Source organism: Sipha flava, unplaced genomic scaffold (assembly GCF_003268045.1).
Source record: "Sipha flava isolate LNK unplaced genomic scaffold, YSA_version1 73_pilon_pilon, whole genome shotgun sequence".
Classification (NCBI taxonomy): domain Eukaryota; kingdom Metazoa; phylum Arthropoda; class Insecta; order Hemiptera; family Aphididae; genus Sipha; species Sipha flava.
Genome location: NW_020273613.1, coordinates 4320416 through 4340095, shown reverse-complemented (window position 1 = coordinate 4340095; position 19680 = coordinate 4320416). Strand labels below are relative to the sequence as shown.

Genomic DNA, 19680 nt, shown 5'->3' with positions numbered 1-19680 from the left:
TATCAAATGAGTTTTACCATCGTAAAAAATAAAAATGAATTTTAATTTATGCGTTCGTAAAAAAAAAATATTTCAAATTATTTTGTTGTATTATTTTTTTATTTTTTTTTTATTGACGTCATTATATGCGCGTAGAAGTGTGTGTGTGTGAGTGTGTTTGTTGCGCGTGCCAATGGTCGTCGCTAAAAAGCTAAAAATTATATTCAATTGTTTTTCCTTTGTAAACGCTAGAAAATATATTATATGTACGTAATCAGTATTATACGTTATTAAAGTTATTTTTGTTCTTGGTAACGTACAACTATAGAGTTTCCATAGATAATTGTTATAAGTATTAGATCGTAGACCGAATAGAATAATAATATATTGCTAACCCGAGAAAAAAAAAATCAGATAAAAATAACTTATCAAAAGTATCATACCACGTCCTCGGTTGAAGAGATAAAAAAGGGTTATGGTTGTCAATGATACAAAATCTATAAAAAACAGTGTGCTTACGTATGCAGATCACTATGTAAGAATAATAATAATATATGTTTTTTTTTTTTTTTTTTGCTGAACATGTATAATACGTATTATTATTGTTATATTGATCGCCACGGAGATGAGCAAGTTCGCACTAAACAATAATAATAAACACTATATAATGAATATTAGAAATTCAGGGTCACCAATATCCATGTTTGTGTAGGACAGTTGCACTATAAGATAATGGAATAGTTCCCCTTATTAGCTACAAGTTGTTTGTCCGGAAGGGGTTTGGTAAGTTTCTACGTGAAACAACAGGTAAGCGGTAAAATATTATGATTTAAGTACCGAGCATAAAAAAAGGAAACCGGTACGTAAAATCCGTTTTTCGTGCTTATAACACGTATATTTTAAAAATGTAGATGTTCATAATCCGGTACGTTTCGAAAAAATTATATTGTGTTCATATTATTAGCAAAACGTTTAGGTTGCACCTGCAGAACATATCGTATCAAATTTCCATCACAAAATGTAAAAAACGCCTTGAATACTCCACTGCATTCGTGCATGACCGTGTGAACAAATGAACAAATAGTATAGTAAAAATCGTTTGATAAATCTAATAGTATTCATTTTTTTATATAAGGAAAAGCATACGGTATCGACTGAAAACAAGTGTACCAATACAGCCTACGGATACCGATTTAGACAGTTTGATCGAATTATTTTAGTGCTTCAATATTTTTTTAAAATAGAGAGCTGAATCTTATTTAGTTCCTGACTTAAAGAAAGGAACTAATTTATTTTCTTGTCTCTCAGTAGTTTAAAAATATAGTTAATATAGTTAATAGTTAAGGACTACTTTTCAACCATCAACGATATCATCCCATCGTGGCTGACTTGACATTTTGTAAACATTGTTAATATCATTATATTATATACCTATTTATATATAAATTAATTTATCAAAATTAATAATAATACAGTAAGGATGTCCAGGCATCATAAATCAATCGTTATACAATAATAATCAATAACTGAATCAATGAATTAGTTAAATTTTTAAAGAAAAGTTATAACAAAAATGTCTTTTAATTCTATAAATGATTTAAATAATTTATATTCGAGAATAAATAGACAAATAAAAAAACGAACAAATCACGTATGTTTCTCTAAATAAATGTACGAACTTTCAATACCCTATTAACTTGAAAAAGAAACCACGTTGCTGATAAGTTTCTGAGGATATCACAAACTCGAAGGGACGAGTACCTTCAAACGCGTTCCTTCCAAGCACCGATTCTCTACCGTGCCAACATTCCAGTGTACGATGACCGATTTTCGATGAATTTACATATGTGCAATAAATGAAAATTAAAGAATGATCGTCCTCGTTCGAAACGTGAAAATATTCCGTTCAAACACGTTCGTATTTCACACCTGGTCCGTTTTTCAAGTATGACTATCCGTATTACTGCTGGTATTATCACAATGCAACGTATATCACACGAATTCATAGCTCGTCTCCGTTCGCGTTCTTTAATTTAGAATGTATGTATTATACTATTATATTGTAATGTAAGTTAAAACGTAATGATTTTGAAAAAAAAAACTTACTGTGTTATTTTTAAACTACATATATATGTTACCGGAAAAGATGAAAATTCAGGAATTGTCGATAATCCTAGTCATTGTTGACAATAACTGGAAAGGTTAGGCAATGTTGGATATTTCGTAGTTTTATCAACATTTCCGTATTATATTAGGCAATGTTGTAAAATTAATATTTAAAAGTAATACAACGTTATATATATATATATATAAGTCTTGATGTGAGGAATGGGCCTGCTTTTTACTACTGAGTTTGTCAATGTCCGGTGTCACAGAAGTCAGTCGAAGACGCATATCGTTTACTGCATCCAAACGTGCTTGACATTTTGTTTTTGTAGCTGTATACAAAAAGCCATTTCACGAAGATACGTAGTACCAAAAAACAGTAAAATTAGTTTAGCTTTTGAAATTAATATTGAATGATCTCTTCCTAACCGAGCTATAATATTAATGAAAACCTCGATTTTGCTGCATTGAGAGTTGCTAGTTTTGACGTAACTACAAATGGATTAATGATCCACTCATAGTTTTTTTCGAATTGATTTTTGAGCAAATTTTGGGAAGTATAAATTCAAATTTCGAAGCAAATAATTTAGGTATTCTTTAATTATTTCTAATAATGATTCATTAATTGTTAAATTGTTTTCTTATGAAAATTTTGAAGTCGTTGAAAAACATGACATGACTTTAATGTCGACATTTTGCTGTTTTTTCGTTTGCCATGAATTTCACTACTTTCACTATTAGTCATTTTATAAGATTTTGAGAGAGGGTGTATGGTTTGCCACCAAGAAACAATTCATAACTTATTAAGTACTATGCTTTCAGTACTTTTTTGGAATATGTTTTTCATGAGATACAAACGTTTTCAGAGTTGCATGGAGCTCATATTTTTTTTTTTTAATAGTCTGCAGTTTTATTTATGAAATCATGACGTGTTTCAAAATGTCGTTTAAGCTTAGCAGGAAATATTGAGCTATTAGGCAAAACTTTGTTACATATCACCCGCTGAGAATGTCCATAAGCAAATTCAGTGAATCCCATATTTAAATATGAACCGCAATATTTTCGTTTATTGCTTCCTTTCTGAATATCTACATCACAACTATAGTAGATTCTAAAGTAGAACCATGTATAATATGTTCCGAATGTAGTTATAAGGAATTAATTTTACTACAACTATTATTATCTTTCTTCGACTGAATAATAGTTGTTGGCTGACGATTTTCAGGTCTTATGGAGCTCGTTTTAAGCCACTGTTCCATTTCAGTAAAAATACACTTGGTCGTTTACATATGCATAGTAAACAACGGGCCGAGTCATCAGTCGTTTCATATTATCAAATTCTAAAATTAGATAATTATATACAATTTTCTTATCGGGGTTTTACGCAATATACATATTAGTGAATTATGGCATTCAAGTCTTCATGAAATATATATTAATTTTAAATAACGAACATTTTTTTAAATTTTTTGTGGTGTTACGAACAGAGTCCTAGGCAAGCCATTGCGGAATACCAAGGACTCCGCGGAGCACAGTTCGGGAATCGCTGTACTAGATTATATAATTTCAAGTATCATAGTAGTTTACCACGTAACAATAAAGATTAAAATAATGATTTATCCTAAATAGCTTATAAGTATTAAAATATATCAAATTAATTTTTAATGTTATCATCAATGCCTTCTTTTATTAGGAATTGTCATCAATGACTAGGTATTGACGTTAATTCCTTGCTAAATCAGGCATTATCGTTATTAACTAGTCATTGTCAACACTCACTGATTGTTATCTTTTCCGGTGACATATATATATATATATATATATATATATATATTATAATTGTTTAAAACATGTTTTTCATAATATGTGATTGTTTTAATTGTTATATTTATAAAATATAATACCATGTGTATGCATCTGCGTATTTGTATATATGTTTGTGTGTGTCCATACAGTGTACACGAATACTTTTTTAAAGGTTTTAAAATGATTGTTTTGAAATCAAACATGTATTTACATTCAGTTTTGAATATTTTTCAATCTGCATTTAACGAAAACTTCTTTATAACGGAAAAATCACTTGATCTCGAACGATTCCATCATTAGAAAATGTTACCGTATATTTTTGAGTTAAGGCAGTTAATCTACTTATACATCCTATATATATACTACCGTCATATCGCAGCGTTAAACAAGGAGGGACTGCCGAGACGTTGTTCTTGTGATAGTAAAAAGGACTCATACACGCGCGGTGCCCTAAAGGCTGAAAAAGCGGTCACTAGGGTGATAATTTTTCAAAAAATTATAGCGTGCCCCTGCTAATAGGCCACGATTTCATGATTTTATATGGTATTTGGTCATAAAAATACCGGATAATCTCAATTTATTTATTATTTTTCATTGAGTCATTACGTCCCCAATTCTTCCATTTTTCCAATCACCAAAAATTGCTTAGGTGACGCTCAGTTGGATATCGAAGGAATATACTGTTAAGTATTAGCCGTACGTACACGCAGATGTACACGCACATCATGTTTGAGGGGGTAACATATTACAATTGTTCAGCAGGTCTCGCGAAGAAAAACAGCTGCTATACAATGTGACTATTGCGGGCGTGAGAAACCGATTTTCCGCGATGAACTACACGAGTTCACCACGTGATTGGATAAACAACCACATTGCATGGTCTATTTTTAAGATCCATTTCGTGTGTGGGCAGTTTATACGGTTAAAATATTACCGGGAACATCCGAAAGGGGTCAGCCATACTCGGATCACTGAAAACAATATGTTAAATGTCATGCAATTATGGTACAATATCTGTTGTCACTAGACAATAAGATAAAGTGTAATCATACTGTCGTGGAAAAATGAAATATTACATTCAAACGTATACCAGAAACTAGTGAACGTGGTTTCATGTAGCTCCTCGAAATTACTGTCTGTTTTATTGAAAAATGGATACGAGTACACCATATTAAGGAAAAAAGTACTGTTGTATTTAATGGGAATGGTTTAAAGTAAATTGCGTTGGAAATACGAGTATATCCATGAATTTATGAATTTATCTAAACTAGTAAGTACATGTTATTTTATATAATTTATAACATGTGTACAGTTAAAATAATAAGGAACGTATTTTTACTATTATTTTTAGTATAATTAAGATGAGGCGTAACCTTAATATACAGCTTAATGATACTTGGTACTAACATGAACTAAGACCAGTGTTGGGAAATATCTAGATATGTTACCAGATAAATTTCTGCTGTTATCATTATTTTCTTCTAAATAAAATTCTAGTTATCTATGATTACCTATCTAGATAATTTATTTAAAAGGAATAAAAAAAAAAAATTTAAAAATTTAAAATATTTTTATATTTTCATTTTTATATTTTTCTGTACATCGTATATCAATTACACAGAAAACAAACATTTAGTAAAATGTATTACCATTGATTAAATATAAAAATATAAATATAAATGTATCTTTAATCAATAGTATTACTATACCATGCATTTTAATATAGAATGTTCATTTTAAGTCTGGAGTATTACATAGTAAACAACGACAAGACCCAAAAATAACAATAAGTAATGGTCATGTAATAAAAAAAACTAATAATAGCAAAAGCGAAAACAACTATCCCTGCTACCCACCACCGTAAGATGATGATCTTCATTAGCCGATAACCATTTCATAAAATTGTGTACAAAATATGAGCAAATAATTTTTTCGAAGAAAATAAACTAACATCCATATATATTAGACTCACAAGCATAATAGATTATAATAATATATAAACATTTTGACTTTTTTATTATTAAGTAAAAGAATGTTTTGTCATCTTCTTATGAAGTTTATTTTAAAAAAAAATTAATTTTTATATTTTATGTTCATTAATATTTGAAATGAGTTTAAAAAATGACATTTATTTTAAAATATTTTTAACTATGTATTTTTTTTTACCTAATACCTGTAGACTGTAGTATCCTGAATATTTTCAAAATTTGAAATGAAATTATCTCATATTTATCTAGATAAAAATTTACTAATTTTTATCTTTGTCTTGATAAAATTTAGTATAACTATCTTTACTTATATCTCGATAAAAATTAGTATAGTCATCATTATCTTTATTTAGATAAATTATTAGTTATCTACTCCCAAAACTGACTAAGACTAACCAATACCTAAGATGTTTTTAAATTTTTTTTTTTTTTTAATTTTTTGGAATATTTTTCGATAAAGCAGATTAAACTTCTAATTCATACCGTATAAGGTTTTATTGATAAGAAATGTAAGGTAATGTAAACTGAAATTCGTAAATGAGGAAATCATATAGAATATATATGCAGCTACGCATCGGGGTGACTTATTATAACTAACTATATCATATATTGAATTTCGCAACAATACACAATGTTTTCTTTTCTCGCACTATTATAACGCATTAAACAGATTTTTTCAACGATCGCTAGCCATTATATTGTCAAGCGTTGCAAATGGATTGATTAATTGACTCTCAAAATATATAAAATATAACATCTAACATTGATTTCCGTCCCAATCATACGGCTTCCGCGTCGTATTCTGTGTGGTCCTCCTGCCAAAACGAGAAATAACGAAGATAGATTTTATTTATTTTTGTTTTTTTTTATCGATGTTGTATCGTGACTCATTGCGTTCCCGAACAAATCATCGACCAACGATTTCTTATACTCTTCCCATTTGTTTTCCACTAAAAACTTCCGGAACGACTGTTCGATATTCGGGTTGGACGCGTTCAACGAGCACACGGTCCGACCCCAGAAGTTTGACTCGTTGTTCTTCGCCAGGAACGTCAACGGGACCAGCAGACACTTGACGTCGGCTGTGGCCATCACTAGACGGCCAGAGCGTCTTTCCCCTGGGAAACAACAAAATGATTAGTACTTACGCCCATTTATCGGTGTTTCGAAGTAATGTCCGCGCCGAGTAGGTTTTCAATAACTACTGTTGCCATGGACAACAGGTGTCACTTTTGAAATATTATCACGAAAATGTAACTGAGACAAAAGGACGATATTTTATAAGAATAAAAATATTATTTCTGTACAAATATGTTTCAATAAACTATTGGAACTTTATTGCGTAATTATTTATGCACATAACTAGGCAAAAATGCAGGTATAGGGTAAGAAGTTTAAACCAACGATCAGCCCTCAAAATATCTGCAAAAATACTATAAAAAAATTAACTGACCAACAAGTTGATTAATTATTTCAAAGTTTCAAATTATATTTATGAATAAAATATTTATATATATGTAATTATTATATAATAAGTATTGATGCTTGCTATTTATCTACATTTTAAATTTGACATATTATCAACCACCTACCCCCACCAAAATTATTTCCAGCGTTCATCCCAACATGCAACAGTCAATTACGATTGTTTTTTTTCTATTTGGAACTTTATATTTATCAAAGCATATTCCCGCAAAAATTATGCACTAACAGACGCGCTATAAAATACTTAGATGTGAATATCCGGAAACGGACGGTCAGTGAAATAAATGGGTGATTTCATCTCGAGTAGAATGTGGGTGGTATTGATTTTAAAATATCAGGGATTGAAATGTTTGCACAGCCATTGAGCGCAGCGTTACCATGCACCGATTTCCATTGATCTTTTTATCAATCTCTCATAATGGGATTATCGATCACTACTATTGCTATTACGAGATCGTACCTGTTGGGTACAGTTCGATAATTGACGTGAATAGTCTCAACTTTCTAGAATATTCGAGACGGACAGGTATGGTGTGTCTCCTTATCTATCATAGGTATTATCTCTCAATTCACGTCATGTACGCCGCGGCGTACAGCGCGCCGTCAGCGTAACATCGTTATTTCGTCATTCCGCTTATAGTCAGTGGTTGAATTGGGGGGGGGGACGCAGAGGGTCTGAGCTACTCTTCATTTTTCTTCATATTATAGCGTACCCCTTAATTTAATTCATCAAGGAACGCAGGGGACGCAGCGTCCTTCAACAATTATATGAATATGAATTTGTTTCTAAGAAAAATTAAATAAATATGAAAAAAAATTGGAAACGATTAATATTTTATTTAATTTTTAGTATTAGTTCGTAATTTGTTCATTATTATTAGCACATATGTATATTAGGAACGCAATAATAAAATATATAATAATGTTATATAATTTATGTAACACGTTTCAAGTGTTTCCACTGCGTATTAATTCGTGGTATAAACTGCTAAATTGCTAAAAATATAACTATTACGAAAACTTCCCTGGGTGTACCGACGATAACGATCTATAGTAAACCATTGACAATAATAATATATTGACTCCGTATTTTGAGAATCCGTCCGTTGTTTTAGTTATCGACGATTAACAAATGGTGATCGTTTTCAAGGAAAATTAAATATTATTTATATTTTATTTGGAAACGAGGTGCGCCACGAATGAGTAATCAGTATTATGTTAGCTTGTCGCGTACTCGCGTATGTAATTTATAAATTGTAATTTTGTTGAAAATAATAAACACCTCAACCGCACTCTACAGTCCTACATGTAACGTCAGCAATAAACAAATAAACATGAATAAACGTCAAAAATTGCCCATATCGGACTTTTTCAATAAAAAGAAAAACAATAACCAAGGTAATTAAAACACTTTAATTTAATAATAAATCATAGGCGTGCGCAGATTCCTGTTACCAGTGTACTTTTATTTTTTTTTGATAATCCACCCTCATAAATCCCACCTTAAAAAAAAAAAAAAAAAATAGATATACAAAACATAAGTAAGTAGAAATAAAATTTATTAGAAAAACTGATGTACAATCTGATTATCAATGAACGTCAGTCCCGGCAATTTTTATTTTTTTGTAATTTGATAAAATTTATAAAAAAAACTTGATTTTCCAAAAAAAGTTATTAGCCCTTTTTACTTAAGTACCTAGTAGCTACCTAAAAAAAAAGTTAATAAATACAGTTAAAAGTTCCTTAAATTTTTTTTGGTCATACATTTTAAAGCAATACATATACATAACTATGATAAAAATAATTATTATTTAACTTTCAGTAAATCTTAGTCCTAAAAATAATGTGACGGGATGAAATAAATTATTTGACTAATATTAAACTTCAAATATTAAAATTAATATTGACAAAAAAAAATTAATATACTAATAAAAGAGTAACATTTATAATCTATAAATTTAATATTTACTTTTTGTAGGCAACAGTAAAATACATGAATTATTTTAAATTGAAAGTTAATTGATTAATTAATTTTATCATGTGGCTATATATTTACATTTTAGATTTTAAATTTGCTAGACGTGTTGCTGTGTTGATAGAATTAATACAAATAAATACCTATTAGTATTGTTTATTATTTGTTATAGATATCTGTGTTAATCATTAGATATATTTAATTATTTATATTGTAGATGCATTTAGGTGGGGGGGGACAAAGTCCCTCACGGTTTTTTTTAGATTAATTTGCTTTGGAACGCTAATTGTTCAACTACATTTAGAGTCCACCTTTATTTTTTTTTCCAATTCAACCACTGCTTATAGTACTAGCTGTGCGAGTCAATCACCACCGAATTTTTCTGTTGAAGTGTCTAAACATTCGTATTGTCTCAACCTCAAACATAACGTCTACCATTCTTTGATCGGACCCGTGGTTGTCCCAAAAATCGAAAATCGGTAACATATTTAATGCTTACTTGGGCGGCGTCTGCCCGCCCGTCCCGTGCGTGTTACCGGCCGACCGGCTTATCAGTCTAATTGCCTACCGTTGCTCACTATCTCAAATCGACGATGCTCGTTTCAAGGTCATCGGGTAAAAATAATAATTCCGCTCATGCTAATGTCTTGAGTCAAAATAACTCTAATCGGCCTCCCAAGCCGACCGATAAAAACGTAAATAAGAAATTAACTATCAATACAGCGACTTACATAATATCTCCGATGATTCCGATGACAAATCATGGTCTACTAATAAATCCAAACGTCTCGTTTCGCCAGGTCTTTCTCCTAAATCTAAAGAGCTAAAAATCTCTAAAACTAAAATCTCCAAATTCTCCACGCCAAATCGCTATGAAGCACTCAGTGAAGTGATTACCTCCGCCATATATACGGCTGAACAAACAAATTTACTTTCTCCACCTCTTATCTTCATCACTACACCATTTGATTTTAACGATTTTTGCAAATCCTTACTATCGATCATGGGCGAAAACGGTTTCGAATGTAAATCGTCTACGAACCACCTTAAACTCACTACAACCAAAATCGAATTCTATTGCCTTATTATACATCTGCTAAACGAAAATAAATTCGAGTATTTTACTTACCAAGTCAAAGCTGATAAGCCTTATCGGGTTGTAATAAGAAATCTTCACCCAACGACGGACACAAATTCCATTAAGGATGAACTAACTTCTAAGGGCTTCGCTATAAGAAACATCTCTAATATCCAGGCAAGACTATCTAAATCTCCTCTCCCGCTTTTTTTCGTCGATCTAGACCCGGCTCCTAAAAACTCAAATATCTTCAAACTTACCTCACTTTGCTACACCAAAATTAAAGTCGAAGAGCCTCACTCCCGGAAGGACCTTCCCCAGTGCCATAGATGCCAGGACTACGGCCACACCAAAACGTATTGAAATCGCGATCCTCGTTGTGTCCGCTATGGCCAAAGTCACCTCTCTGAACTCTGTGAAAAATCAAAGGACATACTGACATCCTGCGTTCTCTTAGGGGAAGCACACCCTGCAAACTATAAGGGATGCATAAAACACAAAACTCTGTTGCGATCAAGAAACTCCAAACTCAAGAACCACACCCAAACCAACTACTATCCACACTCGAGCAACCCATCTACCACCAGCCATGTAAACCTCACCAGTTCAGACATCTCTCGGCAGACCAACGCTAACCTTGTACAAAACAGTTCAGCCTCCTAACAGAACTCCTTCGCCAGCGCAACAAAAGATAAAACCCAATCCCCTATTAACGATTCCCCTCCCGAAAACCCTCTCTCAAATCAACTGATATCATTCATTCATGAGTTCCAATCACTTATCACACTTCTAATATCCCTGCTCTCCTCTCTCATCAATAAATTAGTTGTTACCAATGACTCTGAATTCTAATCTAAACTCTCCCCTGTCCATAATCTCCTAGAATGCCAATGGTCTTTCCAAACATTAGCACGAATCTCAATGCTTTCTCGAAGCTAAAAATATCGACATCGCCCTTATCTCCAAATCGCACTTTACCCCCACATCTCACTCAAAAATATTTGGATATCAAGTTTATCATACCTGCCATCCGGACGGTACTGCCCACGCTGGTACCGCTATCTACATTAAAAACAATTTATCCCATCATCAATTAGCCCCACACTCTGTACCCTACTTACAAGCCACTATAATTCAAGTCAACTTTGACAACTCTACCCCCATTGCCGTTTCTGAAATCTACTGCCCCCCCTGGACCCAAAATTTCGTCTGTCGAATTTCAAACCTTTTTTTCCACCTTAGGTCAAAAATTCATAGTTGGAGGCGATTTTAACTCAAAACACGCCTACTGGGGAAATCGCTCCGCTAATACCAGAGGCCGTGCACTTAAATCTGTCTTAGACACTATGAACTACTTAGTAATCTCCCCCCTTCTCCTACTTACTGGCCTTCTCACTGTAACAGACTTCCTGATATCCTTGATATATTCGTTTCCAAAATTCCAAACCACATTAACTCAACCATATCAAACTTAAACGATCTCTCCTTCGACCACACCCCAATTTATCTTGAGGTGGGTGCCTTAGCTACTATACAAATTAAACCTTCCCTTACTTTTGGCAGAGTAAATTGGCCTAAATTCAAAAAATTAGTAACCGTCAACATAAACCTTAAACCCTCCCTAAAAACTACCTTTGAAATCGACAGCGCTATCCTTTCCTTAACTTCCACTATTCAAAATTCTGCCTCCGCAGAATTCCTCCACCCCGAAATAATACTAATATTCCTGCCCATATCATGCTCTTACTCGCCGATAAACGCAGAGCCAGAACCCAATGGCATAGATCTAAATATCCATCGGACAAAGCAACTTTTAATTATCTGAAAAATAAACTAAACAAAGCTATTCTTAAACTAAAAATCGATAGTTATCAAAACTACATCCAAAATCTCTCAACTAAAGAATTATATTTATGGAAGGCCACAAAAAAATTAATCCATCACAAGCTACCATCCCCCCCACTCCGTATGCCAAACAATTCGTGGGCCTCTTCTGACTCCGATAAAGCCAGCATTTTCGCCGAACACTTAGCTAACGTTTTCAAACCATATAACATCATCCCAAATAAAATTCATACTCTAAATATTACTAGATTTCTTGAATCCCCTCTCCCCATGGCCCTCCCTGCTAAACATACTAGCCCGGGTGAAATTCAATACATCATCCGCAAACTCCCAACCAAAAAAGCCCCTGGGCATGACCTAATAAGCAACTTAGTTGTCAAACATCTCCCTGAAAAATCTACCATTCTTTTAGCACTTATATTCAACTCTATGTTTCGTTTATCCTACTTTCCTACAGCCTGGAAAGATTCAAACATAATCCTAATTCCAAAACCGGACAAACCTCCTGATATCCCGTCTTCCTATAGACCAATCTCTCTCCTCCCCACATTCGCAAAAATTTTTGAAAAAATACTCCTCAAAAGGCTACTTCCACTTTCGGACAAATTCAACATCATCCCAAACCACCAATTTGGATTCAGGTCCAAGCACTCCACCATCCACCAACTCCACCGCACTGTCGACTTAATCTCTACCAGCATGGAATCAAAACTTTACTGTGCGGCTGTACTCCTTGACGTGGCTCAGGCCTTCGATAAGGTGTGGCATGAAGGACTTCTCTTCAAAGTCAAAAAATTCCTCCCTGCCCCCTACTTCCTTCTTCTAAAATCATACCTCGAAAATCGCACCTTCTGTGTTCGTGTTAATAACAGCTACTCGTCAAACTTCCAAATACTAGTTGGAGTCTCTCAAGGAAATGACATAGCTCCCTTTTTATACTCTATATTCGCCCACGATACTCCGACTTCTCCTCATACATCACTGGGTACATATGCCGACGACACGATAATACTGGCTTCAAATCATGACCCCCAGGTAGTATCTCTTCGGTACAAAATCATCTCAACTCGATTCAACTATAGTCAAATCGCTGGAAGATCAAAATTAATGAAGCTAAATCATCCTTTATAACCTTCTCTCCTAGACCAGGCGACTGCCCCTCTGTATCGTTTAATAATAACCAAATCCCAATCACCCCGACAATAAGATACCTAGGTTTGATCTTTGACAGGCGCCTCACATGGGCCCAACACCATAAACACACACATATATATATATATATATATATATATACACCTTAAAATAAAAAGAAAAACAATCAACTCCAGACTCCATTTACTCCGCCCAATTCTTAGATCCAAGACATCATTAAAAAATAAACTATTAATATACAAAACCATCATGAGACCTGTTTAGTCCTATGGCATCCAGATTTGGGGCTCTGCCAAACCCTCCAACACGAGAACAATCCAGGCATTCCAGCCTATCCGTCTGAGGTAAATTGTATCTGCTCCATGGTTTATCACAAATAATAATCTCCACAAAGATCTAAATATTCCATCGCTCTCTCAATTAACAAAGTCTCACTACGTCTCCTTTCATTCCAAGTTAATCCAACACTACAATCCATTAATAAAACTCATATCTTCTCTAACAATCTCTGATAACTCCCAGAGAAATTTAAAACGCTCCTGGCCTAGAGACCTTCTAATTTAATCTGTCGGGTGACACTACTGAGTTCCCTCCCTCATCTGTTATTCTCGATATGTAAATACTATATCTAAATTACTTATTGTATTAAATTGTAATTATATTTTAAATAAAAAAAAAAAAAAGGTATTGTCTCGAATATTCTAGAACTGACCTATCGTTCTACCTACCTTCTAACACGGTGGCAACCGGCTATAAATTTACGCCGTCATCACCAGGTAGACACAGTTTATTTTAATCCGTTGTGCGATTATATATATACTATCATGTACGGTTTTTTTTTTTTTTTTTATACGTTGGTTGTTGCCGCGTAAGTAATATTTGTTAGTAATTTTTATATATGTAGGTTGTTGCTGCATTTTGATTATAATAAAGGTTTTATCATTTAATACAGACCACTTTTTGTTCTTGATATTTTATATCCGGCACCAGTTGAAGCGTAGTCACCCCGACCAATTTTAGATTCGGGACCTTGCTCAAACAATAATAAATTTGGTTGCTACAGTTCTTACCCAAACCAAACACTGAACCGGGTCGAAGGTCCGACATCTTCACGTAGACCGTTCGCACGTTTCGGCCAACAGATTGTTCTTTGTCCTCACCATCGTGACGTTTCGTCACCAACGCAAATCCGCCCGAACCGATGGCCGTTGTCCTACGCACATGTAGTCGTTGGAGGCATATGCACCGGCCTTCCAGCACGAAGTAAGCGTTGGCCTCACCGGAATCGCAATCCTCGTCTGCAAAAAAAAAAAAAAATCCTGAATGACATCCACATAAATTATATATCATGAGGTAATATGTTAAAACGGTATTCTTGCATGGCATGTGTACACAGTTTTAGTCTTTGGAGAAACCGAAAGAGATGTAAAAGAGTTTTTAAAGTGGGAGGACACATATAAAATAAAAAAATAATAAAATATAATTAACGGACGTTGTATTTTATTTATTATCATCATTGCTATAATATTCTTAGTAATTATAAGCATAAAAATTAATAATGAATTAAGTTGAAATACAAAAATAATTTTTTATATACAATGGTAAAGGGTAATACTATTTGTATGTCAAAACCAGTGTTAAAAATGAAATAAATGATGAGTTATATTATAGGAAAGAGAGAAGGCACTTCAATTGAGGGGTTAGGATTACATTTGGAAGAGATTTTGGAAAATATTAGATACCCATGTTTAGTAAGAGAAGGATGGTTGAAGAGAATATGATGTATGTGACATATGGCTTTATGGGTGTGGAGTGTGTAAAGGAGGTAAGAATCCAGTAAAAGAAATAATTAATGAAAAAAGTGAATGTTTGTAAATTGACAAGTCTTAATGAATATGAGCTGCATTATATGTAACAGTTGTTGCTCCAATATCCTTGTAAATAGTTATAATAGGAATAAAATGGGTGGGTACGGTGAGCGAGTTGATTGTGCGTTATCAGTTCGTCTATTATTTGTACCATTTGAAACCGATTCAAAAATACTGCATTCGAACATGCATTCGTATAGTATAGTTGGACAATCAGCGTGTAATACAATAATTGGACGGCTTATTGATGTCCTGAACAATATATTTATATTGATCGCTGTACGATTTTACAACCTACAATAACTGAACGGAGACCGTATGTGCTTCAAGTTGTTGAAGTTTTAAATCCGACGAAACTCAAGTCATGAGCAGGTTTGATGCTCGTACATGTCGAGTCAGTCGCGAAGTGGTAACCGTTTGAAACCAAACACTCGCTGTTCACAAAACTCTGTATATCCAACAGCACCGGAAAATTTCAAACTTTGAGTAGACACCATCGAACTACTGCGTACACATGTGTGCAGGGCTAACCACAGTAATTCGTCACACTATGAATACTTAACGAATGTTAAAAATATTTGTCGTCCACGAACTTGAGATTTTAAAAGTATCATCAATTATATAAATATCGTATTAACGGACACGGTATGTCAAGCGCTGAGGTCATCGCGGAAGAAAAAAATACTGAAGTTGTCGTTAACACGGACTTTTCGAATCATCAATCTGTTCAACACGTGGCGTATTACATAACATGGACAATTACATTATGAAATGATAACAATGATAACAAACTAATACGTTCGAAATCCATCTATAAGCGGAATACATTTGGTGTGGGGCGGAAACTTTGACATTACTGTCGTCGTTATTGTACATACGCCCGGGAAAATTCTGAGAAAAATTATGAGAAAGCAGCACAAAGATATACTAAGATATACAGATATACATAATATATTGTCTACGTGATGTATTTGATGTTAATAAAGATTGAAACAGCCAAATCGTTATATTAATATATTAAATATTTATACAAGTTACTTACCCGTAAACTTCACCTAAGCTACATAACAATGTTTTGTTAACACTTAGATTGATTGAACACATATTCGTTTTTACTTGAAACTTCAAAAACATTCGAAAAACTCTGGGACTGAAGTAGTTTTATAAATTCTAATATTTTTTGGTATCTACGAAATATTATTCACTTTTTTTTTTTTTAATTTGATACATGTATATAGTATATAACGTACCTTTTGAGCTAATTCGAGAACATGCCATGTAAAATCAACCGTGGGTGAAGCAGGAACCCGAATTGTCAATGCCTAATGAATTTACTTGAAAAACATCTTCTCCATGTTATGTTACAATATCGATTAAAAACATATCGTATGACAATACGTTGTGTAGTCTCAAACATCATCCGTAAAAAAATAATAATATTTTATCGTCATACCTTGATCAAACTGCATTTCTGAAAACCTACGTACTGTTGCTGAAATTATATAATACGTATCAAGGATACGCGTATAAATTGTATGGGCATAAGACAATACGAGACAATTAACCACGTTTATATACCACATTCAGTGCTTGCAAGGTTTTTCAATCAATGCTTATAAAAGTCGAATCGCAATATTTAAGGAGGTCATGCTTCATACTTCCACTCTACCTCCCACCGTCTCTCACACTCTCTTTCTCTCTCACTCACACACATACTCTCTATATCTATCTGTTTTTCTGTACGCATCTTTCCCCTCTCTCTCGTCCATCAACTATTTCTGTATCCCTCTTGAAACGTTCCTTCATCTCTGAAAGTATATCATTACAAAAGTGCGTACTAACACGGAAAGGTAATTAATTTTATTTGCCAGCTCATCGATACCATGGTGGTCGGCACGTAAAACAATCGTGAGACGTATAAGTGAATTTTTTTCAGTTCATCTATCGAAAAACACATATGAGAGTACTTTAACAAAATATTGCGATGTTATATTTTTACGTACTCGATACAAACCACTGATCCGCAGTAGAATAATTTATTGTTTTAAAATTGGTTTCCAGTTACGGAAAAATACCATTCACTGATAGGGTTGCCACCTCTCCGGGTTTCACCCGGATAATCCGGTTTTACAAATAAATGTACGGCCTATGGGTTCAGTTAATTATTCTCCGGGTTATCGTAAAAATAATTCTATTTATAAAATTATTGTATATTATATATATCAATTACAAGTTCTCACGTACCCTCATCATTTTTTCACTTACCATTTTGGACATACCTAGGTACCATAGATCTTCTGCGACTTTGAATATTACCTCACAAATAGATAAAACTTATTTCAATATTAAATTTACGAATTTCATTTCCATCACTTGTACATATTTGTATTTAGATTTTCCACATTTTAGTTATATACATCGTATTTTTTTGCTTTGAAAACATTATGGCGTAGTAATACAATATTTTTGTATATTAATATTTTTTATTTTCATTAAATAATTATATTCAATATACTGCAGTATTAAATTCCATTCATATTTGCATGTTTTGAAGGCTTTAAAAATTGTGTACACTATTCACAGTTATATTTATAAAAAAAAAAAAAAAAATGTGTCACAAATTCTTATAATACATTTATTATAGACTGTAATTTTTCTAGACAATACTATTCACTGTGTTTTATGGGTATATTAGTTTTATTATACTCTTACTGTTTTCATTATTTTGTCAACGTATAATATTTTACATTCATTTACTTATGTATTTCTAGTGATGTGAGTTTGTATTATACAGTGGTATAAACCTGTATTATACAAGCTATTATACACATGGTATAAAATTATTTTATATAGACAGTATAAAAATAAAATGAAATTGTTATTTTTAGTTACTTTTAGTAACTCAATTATTAATTTTTTAGTTGTACTTATAGAACAGATCTCCAATAAAGTACAGCACTATTATAAAAATGAAAAATATACAATATCATTGAAATCATGTTAATTTAGAATTTAGGTGTTAAAAATGACTAAAATCAATCAGGGGTGGATCCAGACCAAGATAACGGAGGAGGGGGGATTTTTAACGGACATCGTTTAAATTGTAACAATGGGTATCTCAAAATTAATCAAAATGAGTTTATTTTCAATATTAATAAAATAAGGGATTCCCAGCATCAGAATTTTCTGTGCAAATTCAAATTAAATATCTAAATAAATTAATAATATTTTTAAATAATGCAATTAAACAACACAAGAAACAATATATTAATAAAAAAATAAGTAAAAATCTGTATTATTTAAGTTCAGATTAGTAAGGCTATTTTTTTATTTTGTCTATTCTTTTAAATTTCTTGGCGATAATCTTAAACTGCAAAATGGCGCATTCGAATCACAATGAAATGTATTAGAATATATATGATTATATTATTTGTTCGAAACATGGAAATGTAAAAAAAAAAAATATTTAAAGCATCGTCAACTGTTAGATCCAATGCGTTTTTTTGTTTGCAATATTCTGCAAAGCACTCTTCTACTATGTATAGAAATTGAAATAAATGTAAATTTGGATTGGTTAATCCTGATTTTGATTTTAAATTAATAAGCTCAGCTTCTGGTAAATTAATTGAATGTGTCATATAACCACTGTAATAATATAGCCCTACATATTAACGCTTTACAGATGTGGCAAAAATGTGTATTAAACCCGTAACGCATTCTGACCGTCAGCTAACAATGCAATTTAGATGTACGATAGCGAACCTGTAAATCTTAAACCGTGTAGTAGTATATAACTGTGATATCAGTATATCACAAATAATAAATATAAGTGATAACATAGTACCAGCATAAGTTTGGTATAAAAAAAAATAGTTTAAGATTTCCCTGTTCACCCTTGTAGTGATTAAGTCAAAAACTAATGTCTGTTAAGGTGAACGGGGGGGGAGGAGCAATTGCCCCATTCACCCCCTCTGGATCCACCCCTGAAATAAATTTATTGTACTAATATAATACTCAAATATTGTAAATATATTGGTACAATGATATAGTATATAACTATTAAAGTATTAAGTATAGTTTTATCTTTATTTCTATTTAAAAAATATGTATTTCTATGTATAAAATATATACGTATGTTACCTATATCATAATTGCAAATCGATAGCATGACTAAATATTAATTTGGTGAATTTAGTGAATAATTTTTGTATTATGTGTTTTTTTTAATTTTTTCTAACTTTTTAGCCATTTTTTTTTTTTTAATTATTCTATTTTAAAATAATTTATATTTCATAATTAACAATGGGATAATAACCTTTGTTAAATTCCTTGTAATTTATAGTACTGCAAGGTTCTATACGATATAATACTGATATAATACCGGTTTAATATGATATT

The 19680-nt window shown here is 32.4% G+C and overlaps 1 protein-coding gene across 1 annotated transcript in view; it reads right to left on the bottom strand.

Moving 5' to 3' along the window:
• Positions 1-6260: 6260 nt before the first annotated feature.
• The window catches only part of LOC112692424, a 57043-nt gene continuing 43623 nt past the window's right edge, over positions 6261-19680 (bottom strand). Inside the window, exons 2-3 of the mRNA XM_025567101.1 lie at positions 14485-14712; positions 6261-6997 (exon numbers count right to left, since the gene is read on the bottom strand). Coding sequence (XP_025422886.1) covers positions 6726-6997; positions 14485-14712 — 500 coding nt within the window. The 3' untranslated portion in view covers positions 6261-6725. The remainder of the gene's footprint in view (positions 6998-14484; positions 14713-19680) is intronic.